This window comes from Alosa sapidissima, chromosome 24 (genome assembly GCF_018492685.1).
Source record: "Alosa sapidissima isolate fAloSap1 chromosome 24, fAloSap1.pri, whole genome shotgun sequence".
Lineage (NCBI taxonomy): Eukaryota > Metazoa > Chordata > Actinopteri > Clupeiformes > Clupeidae > Alosa > Alosa sapidissima.
The window spans coordinates 16,876,945-16,891,944 of record NC_055980.1 but is presented as its reverse complement, the minus strand read 5'-3'; the positions used below and the strand labels follow the sequence as shown (position 1 = coordinate 16,891,944).

General features: G+C 44.8%; 1 protein-coding gene across 1 annotated transcript in view; it reads left to right on the top strand.

The window, feature by feature from the left end:
* LOC121700728 (protocadherin-15-like) overlaps nt 1–13,662 on the top strand; it is a 24,756-nt gene extending 11,094 nt beyond the window's left edge. Inside the window, exons 3-6 of the mRNA XM_042083930.1 lie at nt 2,988–3,293; nt 8,455–8,679; nt 13,089–13,235; nt 13,618–13,662. Of these exons, the coding sequence (XP_041939864.1) occupies nt 2,988–3,293; nt 8,455–8,679; nt 13,089–13,235; nt 13,618–13,662 (723 nt within the window). The remainder of the gene's footprint in view (nt 1–2,987; nt 3,294–8,454; nt 8,680–13,088; nt 13,236–13,617) is intronic.
* Nucleotides 13,663–15,000: the final 1,338 nt, after the last annotated feature.

Below are 15,000 nucleotides of genomic sequence, written 5' to 3'. Positions count from 1 at the left end.
GGGATTTTAAAGTGCGAGACCCTATCTTGATCTCGACTGGTCTTTATCACATCACAAAAGTGTGGCTTTAAAGTCAAAAACTCAAGATGCAAATAACTCCACAGATCTCTTGGTGATGCAAGTCTCGTTCCACAATGCGCTTGATACAGTCAGATGGATTATCGCTCCGAGAGCTCTCTCTCTCTCTCTCTCTCTCTCTCTCTCTCTCTCTCTCTCTCTCTCTCTCTCTCTCTCTCTCTCTCTCTTTCTCTTTTTTTTGTCTGTGCCCGGGAGTCCCGTGGCATTTGAAGATAACAAAGGGGAACATTATCTTGGCTAATTTTTAGCTGTGACTCCCCGAGACCTGCCATCGCTGTTGCCTCCGGCAACACGTCTACCGCATTTGTGTCTGATGATTATGCACTGATGAGTCTGTCGACGAGAGGTCGGGGGGTGGGATGCGGTGGGGGGGGCCCAAGAGTTGAAAGTTATTTTTCTTTCTCTTTCTCTCTCTATCTCTCGCTCTCTCTGTCTCTCTCTCGTCTCTTGTGAAGTGTGTCGTGTTTTCAAGAGGCTTCTTGACTGTAGGTTTTTTATTTTGTTAGTTTTTCGGCTTGACATTCAGGACCTCGGATCGTTGGGTGTTTTGCTGCATTGCGGGAGTCCACTTCTTGAAAAGTCTGGTATTGATCAGGCGTTCTCCTTACTAAGTTCTCCTGTGTGTGTGTGTGTGTGTGTGTGTGTGTGTGTGTGTGTGTGTGCGCGTGTGTGCGCGCGAGTGTGCGCGTGTGTTTGTTTGTGTTTGTGTTTGTAACTAAACTAAGTATTTGTACAAAGCCATGTGTGTTACTGAATGTGTACTTGCGAGTGTACTGTGCCATTAGTGTGTGTGTGTGTGTGTGTGTGTGTGTGTGTGTGTGTGTGTGTGTGTTTGTGTTTGTGTGTGTGTTCGAGCCGTAATCTAAAATCAGTAGGAGGCTAAGCCTGAAACCTAGTGGAATACAAGCCCCTGTCTCTCCCCTCCTCTATAATTCATGCCTGTGGGGACCTCAATTTCACTCAGGCACACAAGCCCCATGGCTCCTACAGATCAACAGACACAGCTCCTAAGACTAGTAGTGAACTGAAGTTGTATTTAATGTTTATCCCGTCTAGACAGCAACAGTGATCACTGGGTGGCTTCAGTGTACTCAGTCCAATAAGCAGTGTTGTTGAGTTGTTGTTAGTGTGGTCGTGTTTCTGGAACAGCTGAAGGAGGTTCTCATGAGTAAACTATGGCAGTAATAACATTTGGGAGCAATGCAAAAGTGTGTGTGTGTGTGTGGGGGGGGGGGGTGTATTATTGTTTTTAGGGTGAAGTGGAAAAAAATGTTAATTTTGCATAAATGACTGTACCGTAACAATATTGTGTTCTTCCAATATTGGACGCCATAAATATACGGTTACTTGCAAAACTGCAGTTAGAGTTGTCTTACTTTTGTTTCAACTGTAGCCTTCCAGAATGAATGACGTCATTATCATTGCAGCCTAAAGTTTTCAGACACTGTGCCAGAATACACGGGCTATTTATATGTAATGGGCTATTTATATGTAATGACTTTTCCAATAATTCCATGCACAGAATGTTTTTCCTTGCTTTAAGCCACCTGATTGATACTACATGTATATACATTTAAAACCAATAAAACTAATTCAGTGAAGAAATATGTACACACTGTGTCTAGTTTTCCCAAATGTGTTTTTGATGTTAACTTTTTAAAGGCTGCTTATGTTTTAAGGGAACAGTATTAACTCAGAATGTTCAATTTCAATAATTTATATAGCATTGTTAAGAAAAAAAAAATACATAGTATAGTATATATACTTTTTTGATCCCGTGAGGGAAATTTGGTCTCTGCATTTAACCCAATCGGTGAATTAGTGAAACACAAACAGCACACAGTGAACAGTGAGGTAAAGCACACACTAATCCCGGCGCAGTGAGCTGCCTGCTTCAACAGTGGCGCTCGGGGGAGCAGTGAGGGGTTAGGTGCCTTGGCCCACTGGTCGGGGCTCGAACCGGCAACCCTCCGGTTACAAGTCCAGAGTGCTAACCAGTGGGCCATAGCCTTAAAGCACTATAGTCCCCCCTTTGAGAAAGCACAAGGCAACAGTGGTAAGGACTAGCTTTGTTTTGATCATATTCACTGATACCGACACTATGCTCCTGGTTCAAGCAACTTCAGTATAGTGGGAAACAGGCCTAAACCAGGTCTGTAAAGCCTAATATCAATCTTCATATTAAGCTTTAAGTCAGTACACAAGGCTATGGTCAATACTGTAGAAAATTACCAAGTGTAGCAACCACCACATGCATTTACACTGATGCAGCATTTTCACCTTTGACCTTCACATTTGACCTTCACCTTTGACTTTCCCCTTCACCTTTCAGTGGTCTTCAGAAACCACATATTTCACACAGACTTAGAATCTGTGTTATTGATTTCTACAAAAAAAGAAAAGCAACACAGTGATTCACACAAATTATAACCATATGTACTGTACACCCTTACATCTGCACCACTTGCATACTTCTTGTCTCTGCTCTATGGCTCTTCTGTCAGACTGATTGGTTTGCGTTGACTCACAACATGTCTCCTAACTTACAGTTTTCTTGATCATTGTTCCCCTACTGTAAGTTGCTCTGGATACAAGAGTAATCCAGATGAATAAATGGAAATGTATGAATGTGTGAATACATCACACACGCCTAAAAGGTATTTTATGGTTATGGTTATGGGTTTGATTACCAAAACATATACATTTTGTAAAAGTATGTTATTGATTTGTAAAATAAAAACCCTTCAAAATCAATGACTAAATTAAAGATACAGTGATCCATACAGATTGCAGCCATGTGTGTACTATATGTGTGTATGGGAGATGGAGACATGCGCATGCCCCCGCTCACTTCTGACCTCTGACACCTGACCTCTGATCTCTGCCCTCTGCGATTTCCCCCTCTGCAGGCCAGCGACCCGGACGCGGGGGCCAACGGCGAGGTCCGCTACCGTCTCCTGACCCACAACGGCCTTTTCCGCATCAACAGCTCAGGGGCCATCATCACGGTGGCGCCGCTGGACCGCGAGGTCAGAGGTCAATACCAGCTGCTGGTGGAGGCTTCGGACGGCGCCCAGGACCCACGGCGCACCACCCTACTGCTCCCCGTCACTGTGATCGACGTGGACGACAACAGCCCGGTCTTCTCCCAGCCGGCGTACGAGGCCACGCTCGCCGAGAACAGCCCCGCCGGCACGGTCCTCCTCCACCTCAGTGTGAGTGGGCACTTTGACCTTTGATCTTTGACCTTTTCACATCAAGCTCTAGCCCCTATCCAGCTCCAACCTTTAAGTCCCCCCCCCATGCTGACAGGCCTAGACCTTTTCAACTGTAGCTCATCTGACGGAATGTAAATGTTGATCAATATTGGGGTCGTGGTGTTAGGTCCACCCACACACACACACTGGCACAATCCCTACAGTAGGAATCACAGTTCTGGTCAGGGAGAAAGCAGTAGAAACTAGAGATGCACCGATAGATCGGCTGGTGACCGGAATCGGCCGATTTTCACGTGATCGGCCATGACCAGCGACCGGCCGGTCAGTCTGAGACATGCCGATTTTATGCCGGTCAAATACACTCGTGCGCTGCAATTGTAACAACATTCTATTGCAATAGTGAACCACATCCTAAAAGCCTCACACCTCTCTCACTCTCACACACACACACACATACACACACACACACACACACACACACACACACACACACACTAACAAACAAACACACATACACAAGCACAAGTAACTGGACGTGTGTGTGTGTGTGTGTGTGTGTGTGTGTGTGTGTGTGTGTGTGTGTGTGTGTGTGTGTGTGTGTATGTGCGTGTGTGTGTGTGTGTGTGTGTGTGTGTGTGTGTGACATTCTGGATATCTTCACCATCTCCACTGTAATAAGCCCCAGATAGGCTCTAATGGGGTTGTCAGTGAGTTTTAAATAAAAATTAATGTCCTCTGTGAGAGAGAGAGAGACCACTAAGGGCATCTCTGGAATACATTCAAGCATAAGATGGCATTGGCTAACGATAACTTATGAATATAAGTTTTTCTCTCCACCTCTAGAGCAATGCTGCAATCAATATTTCTGATCAGATATGACGGGAGCCACTATTTAAGATTAGTATTTTGGCACACACACACACACACACACACACACACACACTGGCACAATCCCTACAGTAGGAATCACAGTTCTGGTCAGGGAGAAAGCAGTAGAAACTAGAGATGCACCGATAGATCGGCTGGTGACCGGAATCGGCCGATTTTCACGTGATCGGCCATGACCAGCGACCGGCCGGTCAGTCTGAGACATGCCGATTTTATGCCGGTCAAATACACTCGTGCGCTGCAATTGTAACAACACCCAGCTGAGTTTGCAAAGTTTGAAGAAGCTAACAACCAGGCCAACACTCAGAGCTGGATGTAGGGCTACAAAGAAAGCGCTAATAGGCTACTGAGTTTTTCTATGCAGCAAACTCTGTGCTTTACCATTGGCCTACTGCGTGGAATTTACTAAGCTGTCACTTCATTAGGCTACGTAAACATCGCTCATCACCGCCCATCACTGCCGCTAATTGCGTGCCCACAGCTGAACCACAAGACTGGTGAACGGAGATAAACGACTGCGACATTAAAAATAATCAAAGTTTAGCGATCATAGGCTAGGCTACATAATAAGATGTCAATAAGCAGTGACATACAGTAGCCCTAGTAGTTCTACTCCACTGAAAAAAAAAAATACTCTAACTATTTACTGCACGTACACTAGGGCTATGCCTTAAAATACCCTAGTCTAGCAGATTGAGAAGTGGATGTCGTGAAAGTGAACAAACGATAGCCTATTAGAAAAGCAAACAAACGTTAATGTTGCTTTTGACATAGTAGCCTACAATGAAGAAAACTGATGCTCTGAATACTGAATCAGTCGTCTCTGAAAGTTTCTATAGCCTAATTGATGCATTTAACCGGAATTTGGATTTAATTTTTTCACCGCAAAACAGACGTGCACTGTTTTCATATGGTGGAGCACCTAATCGCTATTAGCACTTCTCCCCTGTGTTTGCGTGATAGCCTAGGCTGCTACCACTTTTCCCTCGCCCTCTCATAAATTCATCAATGCATATGAAAATATGTTACATGGTAGTAGGCCCTATGTTCAAATGTATCATGAAAATTATTCTTAAATCTTTAGTTGGATATTGGATGTGAGAAGCATAAAATGGGTGTTCCATAACTTAACTTAATCCATAATTTGATACTGCATCTGAAGTTAGACTTGAAAAAGAATCTGTCTGCTCACCGGTTCCATTTTTTTAACAGCCATTTCATCATTGATAAGTTGATTACACGTCTATATTAACATGGACATATCAAAGAAAAGATAGAAAATAACTATTTGTGTGTGTGCTGTAAAATGGTTAGAAGAAATGAAATCGGAATCGGCTAAAATCGGTATCGGCAGGTCAAACTCTATGAAAAATCGGAAATCGGTATCGGCCCAGAAAATTGCAATCGGTGCATCTCTAGTAGAAACTGATGAATATGTTATGAACCATTAATAGCCAGCAATGAGGGAGGGAAAACCTGCCTGAGTGTTGGTCAGAGCACTGATGAGAGATTATAAAAGATAAAAGACGGAAATTGATACAGTTGTATGGTGATAATTTTGGCACCATTTTGAATTGATCCAGGGCCCATTATCACAGTATTTACTGTATTCAGTGTTATGATTAGAATTTACCTTCAGATATTTGTTGTGTCTGCTGTGTGTGTGTGTGTGTGTGTGTGTGTGTGTGTGTGTGTGTGTGTGTGTGTGTGTGTGTGTCTGTGTGCGTGTCGTGTGTAGGTGTGTGTGTGTAGGTGTGTGTGTGTGTGTGTGTGTGCGTGTGCATGTGAGGTGTGTGTGTGTGTATGTGTGTGTGTGGGGTGTGTATATGTGTGTGTGTGTGTGTGTGTGTGTGTGTGTGTGTGTGTGTGTGTGTGTGTGTGTGTGTGTCAGGCTCCTGTGTGTGCCCTTGTGCCCATGTGTGTGTGTGTGTGTGTCTGCCTCACTTAGCATGTGTCTTACCCTTTTTGTCAAGGCCAAGGCCCTTGCTCTTCAGCTCAACTGAACTCAGCTCAAGTGTATAACAGGAAAGTCAAAGGAGTTGTGATTGAGTGTGATTGAGCGTGCCTGATTTCATGGGGGTGTCAGAACCTGATGTTTCACTGGAGGGGAACTGCAGCACTTCTAAAAGTGTGTGTGGTCTGTGTGTGTGTGTGTGTGTGTGTGTGTGTGTGTGTGTGTGTGTGGTCTCTGTGTGTGTGTGTGTGTGTGTGTGTGTGTGTGTGTGTGTGTGTGTGTGTGTGTGTGTGTGTGTGGGTGTGGTCTCTGTGTGTGTGGGTGTGTGTGTGGTCTCTGTGTGTGTGTGTGTGTGTGTGTGTGTGTGTGTGGTCTCTGTGTGTGTGGGTGTGCTACAGTAGGGAGCTCTACAGTAACAGATTCAATCCTACGTCTACCCACCACGCCACACTTTCCAGCTGACCAGCCTGTCACCTTGCAGGGCCGGGCAAAAGAGAAATGGACTGCCGCAATCGGAAATCGCTCAGTACGGTCTTGACAGATCGTTGAAGCAGTCTGAGCTCACCACAGAGCTGTCCATCAACTCCAGCCATCACCACTCACGGACACTGCCGCCCAACCCCCCCCCCCCCCCCCCCCCCCGCTCTCTCTCCCTCTCTCCTCACAGAAGAAGTCAAGACATAGCCGTCTTTAGCTGGTGTCCCATTGATCCTATACCGCAGCAAGTCCCAGCAGAGTTGGCTTGACCCGTCTCAATCTGGCCCTCAACAGTGAGGGCCACACCAGGGTCAGTCATGGATCAGGTACCGATAATTGCTGCATTGTCCCGGCAGGGTGATTGACAGTTGCCATGGCAACATCTGAAATCTCTGAAGTTTGATGGCTGGTGGAAACGGCAGCAGTGGGGGGTGTGGTCTGTGATGTGGGCCACCCGGAGGGTTGAGCGTGCTGATTGGCTGATAAGGGAGAAGGGATTAGTGAGGCTGAGCTGCAAAGACTGTCTCTTAGAAATGTGCGCACACACACACACACACACACACACACACACACACTCAAAGTAAGAAAGTAGAAAAACCTGTATCACACACACAAATACAAAGGAGGAAGGAGATTGATAAAGCAGACATAGGCCAGACATACGCAGTAAAGCTAAAAGAATACCAAGGACAAACAGAAACATAGACACACACACACACCACACACACACACACACACACACACACACACACACACACACACCACACACGCACACACGCACACACACACACACACAAAGAGCTCCTCAAACGGGAAATAAAAGTGTGTGTAGCACAATGCATGCTCTTTGGCATTCTCTTACCCCTCATTATCTTCTGCGCTCATCTCGGGGATGTACGTTCCTTTGACCTTATACCAGACTCAGGCAACAAACACTCTCTACCCTCCATCAGCACCCGCCTTCCCAAGTGACTCATTAACATGCTGCCTAACGAATCTGAGAGACTCAGAAATATTTAATGAACAATGGGGAAAATAACTGTTGAAAAAATGCTCACTGTTCTGCTATCACTCAGCAAAAGGCTGCCTCACGTTTCATTCTGCCTTGCGGGCCTCAACATGGTGTGTTAATAACGCGGTGTAATCTTCTTTTGATATCATTCTCTCTTTTTTGATTTGCCCTGAATTACGGGTTATGTCAAGTGTGCCTCCAGTAGAACTGAAAGCTTTTTTTTTTAGTATGAGTGTGTGTGTGTGTGTGTGTGTGTGTGTGTACGTGTGTGAGTGTGTGTGTGTGTGTGTGCGTGTGTGTGTACGTTTGTGTGTGTGTGTAGGTTATGTAGGGTCAAGAGTTTGAGAGCTGCTGAAAGTGCAGACAGCCACTTTCACCTCCCGTACATGCACACACACACACACACACACACCACACACATACACACCATCCTCCCTCCCCTCGAAGACCTGTACACTCATACACCCATTTGTTATTTCCTGTTCTCCAAAGTCATTTATCACCTTCCCGTGCTCTCTGCATCCTTTTCTACTTCATGCTCACTCTCTTTTCTCTCTCTCTCTCTTTCTTCACTCACTTTCTCCATCTCTGTCTTTCCACACACCTCTGTTTCTTGTGCTCTCTCTCTCTCTCTCTCTCTCTCTCTCTCTCTCTCTCTATCTCCTCTCTCTCTCTATATATATATATCTCTCTCTCTCTCTCTCTGTTTCTCAATATTTCCCCTGTTCTCTCCATCTTGCTTTTACTCTGTGTAACAATCTTGTTTTTCTCTCTCTCTCTCACTCTCTCTCTCTCTATCTCCCTCTCTCTCTATCTTTCTTCCACAGGCACATGATGCTGACCTGAACTCCAACGTCACGTACCGGATCAGAACCGAGGAGGCCCGGCAGCTGTTCTCTCTGGACCCAGTGACGGGCCAGCTCTCCGCCCAGCACACGCTGGACTTCGAGACACTGGCCCCCGAGGCCGTCACACACACCTTTGTGGTGGAGGCAGTGGACAGCCAGGGCAGCATGCCTCCCGGTCTGACCACGGTCACGGTCAAGATAATAGTGAGTGTGTGTGTGTGTGTGTGTGTGTGTGTGTGTGTCTGTGTGTGTGTCTGTTTGTCTGTCTGTCTGTCTGTCTGTCTCTTTCCTTCCTTCTCTCTCTCTCTCTCTTTCTCTTTCACGCTCCCTCTATATGTGTGTGTGCGAGAGAGAGAGAGAGAAAGAGAGAGAGAGGAAGAGGGGCGACACCTGTCCAATTAACCCTGAGGCTCTGTCGTTTATTTACACCAGCTCAGGACAGACCACTCCAGACTTTTCACCGCAGGCGTCTGTCTAATGAAAGAAGGGAAGAATAACAAAATGAAGAAGTTACCTTAAAAAGTTGGTCAGAAAGCATAAAGACTGTGATGGTGTCAAACCTACAGTGTGCATAAGAATGATAAGGAGAGGGAGTAGCAGAGGATCATTTCCCTCAGGCTCCATCTACTCTGATCCATCACTGATTCATTTTGAATTAGACAGTTACCACAGGAGTCTGGTAGAGTAAGTTAGATAGATAGATAGTTAGATAGATAGTTAGATAGTTAGATAGATAGTTAGATAGTTAGATAGTTAGATAGATAGATAGATAGATAGATAGATAGTTAGATAGATAGATAGATAGATAGATAGTTAGATAGATAGATAGATAGATAGATAGACATTACATTGCAGGAGGCCTATGGCTTGTGGTATTCTTTTTTGTTTCAGTTTTTCAAGTTTTTCAGTTTCAAGGTAAAGCCCCACTCAAAGAATAATTATGCATGCTCGCATACATACAGTATATAAGCAATTCCATTTTATCTTATAATGTCCACTCTTGACAAAGTGGGTAAATAGCTCACTAGAAGCACTCCATATGAATTACTGTAACGTTTTTTTAAATGCCTGAGGATATTATTGGGACAGAAAAGAACAAAGTGCTCACCAGTACCCCTCAATATTAAGTCCCCTTAGTACAGTGTGCTTAAGTGATAAATAATCCTATTTACTTCTCAAATAAGAACATGTTTCTACTGTATATGTCATTAAGATAAAAAATAAACTAATACCTAGACTTAAATCTAATCCTATATATACTGTACAGTATATGTAATCCTATCTGTATATGCAGTTTGAAATTGAATGTCTGTTGTACTGTATTATACTCAATGTATAGACCCTTTCAACAATAAAAACAAAAACAATGCTTGAACGTTCTATTTGGGCCCCAATCTACTTCCTCTGCATTAAGATAACATATGGAATGTTAAAACGGAAGCCTTGTAGGGCCAACTATGATGCTGATAATGGAACTCTCTTGAAAGGGTCCATATATTCATTTTAAATTAGTACCAGAGAACCGTTAGTATAAGGTTTTGCCCTTTCCATGACCTTCCATGTAGAGTTAGCATAAGGTTGCTATGTATGCAGGATAGGAATATAGTGAAAAATGGCAAATCTGGTATCAGATGTCAGCGCCTTGCCACCACGGTTAACTCTATTTGTCACAAGGGCCTTGCCTTCCGTATTTTTTAGACATGCTGACTTGCCTTAAAAATAGACTGACAAGAACAAGACAAATGAGCCACCCATTCCTCATTTTTATGCTTTCCCCGGGGGGAAAAAAGACACAGAGATTGATACCATGCTACATTGAGGGCAGGGCTGTTTTTGTAATGTTTGGAATGGCCATCAGATCCAACTATTGTAGACTTGTTTCCTGCCTTTATTATTTTATACATTTACTTACTCAAATAATTTTTTTTTTGGTTTTTGTTACTTCAGTTTGACTCATTTCTTCCGAGGAGGAGAATAAGCACAGGACACGAGACAAATCACTTTCAGCAGAGAGAAAACGCTCTTTGAAGGACACGTCACCGTTCTCAGTTTTTACTTTAGTTAATTGAAAACAATGCAATATTTCCACATATCTGGCTAACCATCGAGCACTCAAATGTTCCAGTAACTACATTTTTATTTTTGCCACAAAAGTTCAGCGCGTGTCAGCGTCTTTGCCCAAGTCCTTGCCCAAGAGTGCACCGCCGTCATCATGGGGGGGGGGGGGGGGGGGGAAGACCTCTCAACTTCCTAAAGAATGGTAGTGGCGGCCTTGCCTCCCACTCGACAGTGTCATTCGCCCACTAACTATGTTTTTTTTTTTTTTTTTTTTTTTTTTTTTTTTTTTTTTTTTTTGATGAAAGCTTTGAAGAAGTTCTCAGCTCACCTCCCACTCACACCGGGAGTGAACGACTCTTCTTTATTACTTATTTACTGGAACGCTCTGTCCTCACGAGTCGTCCTCGACAACCAATCAGCATCTCCCTGAGGCCCGGGGGGGGGGGGGGGGGGCTGAGCAATTCATAATTTTTAAACTCGAATCATGCCACAGCTGTGAAATCTAATCAATAGATATGAAACAGGAGGAGGCAGGGATGTGTGTGGAGTGGGGGGTGCTAGGTATCGGATGGTGTCCTTGATTAAAGTCTCGGCGCTTCCTCTGTTGAGGTCGCTGTAACAGTCTGTTGGTTGGTCCCACAATGCAATTCAGCGCGCAGAGAGAGATGGAGGGGCCAGCTAAACTGAATAGACATATCTGTGTATGCATGCCAGCATAATCGCGCATAGGTCTGTTTGGCCACATGTGTGTGTGTGTGTGTGTGTGTTAGTAATTGGTAATTATTTTGCGCGGGGGGGGGGGGGGGGGGGGGGGAGGTTGAGAGCATTTGGATAGGAAATGAGTGTGCGTCCTGATGTGCTGTGCCACTCCTCATGTTGTGTGGGAGTTATTAAACGCTGATGGAGGCCCCGGGACATCTTCTGCCTGATAGGAGCCCATCTCCTCCGCTGCACTCTCTCAAGGCGCCGGCCCTGTTTAATGCACTCCCCCAAAAAAGTCACTCCAAAAAACATAGTCATTTAACTTTTTTATGTTGTTACTTCATGATGGGACTGGCCTTTTTTGTTTGTTTTGTTATTGTTTTTGTTTTTGTTTTTCATGTCCTTACCTGAGAACCATACTGTCATTTGAATGGCAAGTATAAAAACAACAACAAAAAATAGAACAATACCCTCCTCGTCTTGAAGAATTTCTTTCAGAAGAGTTTTATTAGAGTTTTTTTTTTCCATTATTATTGGCAAGCAACAGCTGGGTTTTATTGGTTGTCTGAAGCGGCTCCAAGGACATCCTTGAATAAACAGAGTGATGGGAGCAGGGGTGGAGAAGGGGGTGGGGGGGGGGGGGGGGTGGGGTGCAGGTAAAGAGGGGGTATTAATTTGGATGCTCGACCCTCACCGGCCTCTCCTTGGACTTGAGGAGACTGTGCGTGTGTGTGTGTGTGAATGTGGTGTGCATTAAAATGGGTCTCAGGTGGAGACACTGCCATCATCGCCTCCGCCCCTGCTACCACCCCATCCCGATCACGAGGCAAGAGAAAATAGCCGCTTGCTTTCATTCCATATCTCAGACGTGACCGCACTCCCTCAAACATCTTGCCAGTGCACGACCATTGCCAGCAGAACCTCGACGTTTGAAATGAAAGAAACGGAAACTTCCTTCGCACTGAAGCACACCATTCAGAGACGCCTTTGCTTTTCAGACTCTATCCATCCATCCTCTTCCTCCTCCTTTTTGAAATTCTCCCTCAGGTGTCAATTAGAGAGTCACTACCGCCATCTGAAAGAAACAGATATTTGTGGTAGTGTTCTCTGTTATGCTGATGAGAAGATTCTCCTCCATAGTGAAGAGGCCCCATTGCATGTATAAAAGCCGTGACACTTAGTAATGTGTCTGGTCTTAATGCGTCTTTTGATGTGTTGGTGCCGCAGTGGGATCAGGGAGTCTTAATGAGAGTTCTACCAGGGCGTGCTGATTGCTACGGGAAGTTGGGGGAGACAAACAGCTTTTTCTTTTTTTTTTTACTTTAAAGTTTTACTGTTGTGAATGCATCTGTGTACGTGTCAGTCAATCAATCAATCTCTCTCTCTCTCTTTCTCTGTCTGTCTGTCTTCCAGGCAGTCTATTTATTTATCTCTCTACTGTCACTCAGATGTCATAACTGATCCCTCTCTCATATGCTTCTGTTGGGAAATGCATTCATTGTTAGTTTTCCTCCAGTTTTTTGCATTCAATTTAATGTGGAAAACTGTTAGCCATTAATTGTCAACCCTCCCCTCTCTCTCTCTCTCCTTCTCTCTATCTCTCACTGTTTCTCACTATATCTCTAACTGTTTCTCACTGTCTCTCTCACTCTCTCTCTCTCTCTCTCTCTCTCCTTCTCTCTATATCTCTAACTGTTTCTCACTGTCTCTCTCGCTCTCTCTCTCTCTCTCTCTCTCTCTCTCTCTCTCTCTCTCTCTCCTTCTCTCTATATCTCTCACTGTTTCTCACTGTCTCTCTCTCTCTCTCTCTCTCTGTCTCTCTCTCTTTCTCTCTATTCTCTGTTCATCTCTAGGACATGAACGACTACTCTCCCGTGTTTAGTCAGGCTCTGTACCGAGGGGTAGTGGCTCCCAACGCTGTCAAGGGGACTGTCATCATCATGGTGTCGGCAAAGGATGGGGACCCCCCTGTGAGTGCTGACAGACATGCTTGTGTGTCTGTCTGTTTGTCTATGTTGTGTTTGTGTGTGTGTGTGTGTGTGTGTGTGTGTGTGTGTGTGTGCACGCGCGCATGCGCACATGTGTGTGTATGTGTGTATTTGCACTCACTCAGTGTGAGACTGAAAACACATTCATGACAACACACTTCTCTTTATGCACTCGGCTAACAGGTGCTGCGTGTGTGTCTGCATGCGTCTCGTCTTGACTCACCACCCCACTAATTCAATAACAAGCTTCACTACCTCCCCATGAAGAAGTCATTACCTGCCCCCCAGACACACACACACACACACACACACACACACACTCAAGCACACCTCCACCTACCCCTCTGTAAGGCATGTTTTCCCCTCCAACTGCCTTTGCATACATCTCCCTTAGACACGGCTCAATGCTCTCAGCAGTCGCCTGGCTGATGGCGGCTAACTGGGCCTGAGCCTCCTCATTGGTCTATGTCCTGCTGGAGGCTGGAGATGAAGAGACACAGAGAGGTAGAGACGGAGGGAGGGAGGGAGACAGTGATGTGGTGTAGAGAGAGGGAGAAAGAGTGAGAGAGAGTAGAGAGACTGATGGGAGGCCCATGGTGGAGAAGGGAGAGAGAGAGAGAGAGTTGGCTAAGTGCTGTAGGAGGTTTGGATTGAGGGAGAGAAAGACTTGGATGAAGAGAGTTAGAGTGATGAGAAGGCTGGGGTGGAGAAGCAGTATGAAACAATAGAGACAATGACAGACAGAGAGGGAGAGAGAGAGAGAGTGAATGTGTTTGAGTGCAATGACAGACAGACAGACAGAGAGAGGGGGAGAGAGAGAGAGAGAGTGAATGCGTTTGAGTGCAATGACAGACAGACAGAGAGAGGGAGAGAGAGAGAATGAGAGAATGAATGTGTTTGAGTACAATGACAGACAGACAGAGAAAGGGAGGGAGAGAGAGAGAGTGAGGCCTCTATTTTGCACCCTGGTGAATGGCGCAAAACTCGTTTTCCACCAGGCGCAAAATGTATTTTCTTATTTTGCACGTCTATTTTTTAAACAATGCGCCCAGGGGTGTGGTAATTAACAACCTAGGGAGTGGCCTAGCACAAATCGTTATCGTACACTACCTAAAACGCATTACGCCACTGACCAAGAGAAACCTGGTCAGAAGTCCATTGCTAATATGTTATTTTAAGAGCGCACTGTCAACAGTCATATTGGCGGGTGCACAACGCACCATCATTCTATCATCCATGAACGCGCACAGGCGCACGTCCATGCAAAACATTACAAATTACACGATTAAAATGGGAAACATATAATAATTAGAATAAAGATATTACGAAATACATCTCACAATGAATAGTTATTCACCATCATTTGCAAATTGGTAATGACGGTTAAAAGTGATTAGGGGAGAGGCGAGAGACACATATGGAGCACAGCCGAAGACACACTGTCATGAGATATAAGTAACTCCTGCAGGATAAATGTTGTTTTATTCAGTCATTTGAACAATATTAGGGTAAGTGTTGCTTTTTCCAGCCTATGTTTTCGATAGTAACCCATTGTCAGTCAATAGTGAAAGTAACTTACTGTGTATAACTGTTTTGTCTTTGACTGACACCACAGTAAAGTTAGTTTTACTTTGACAATGAGTTCAAATAATAGTGCAAATGCGTGAAGGCTATACTATGCTAGGTTTTAGTAAAGCATAATTTAGTGGAATGACTGTTCCATACGGCCTCGCAAGCAGAATCCTTCAAATGCGCCGCTGACTGTCAAAATACCATG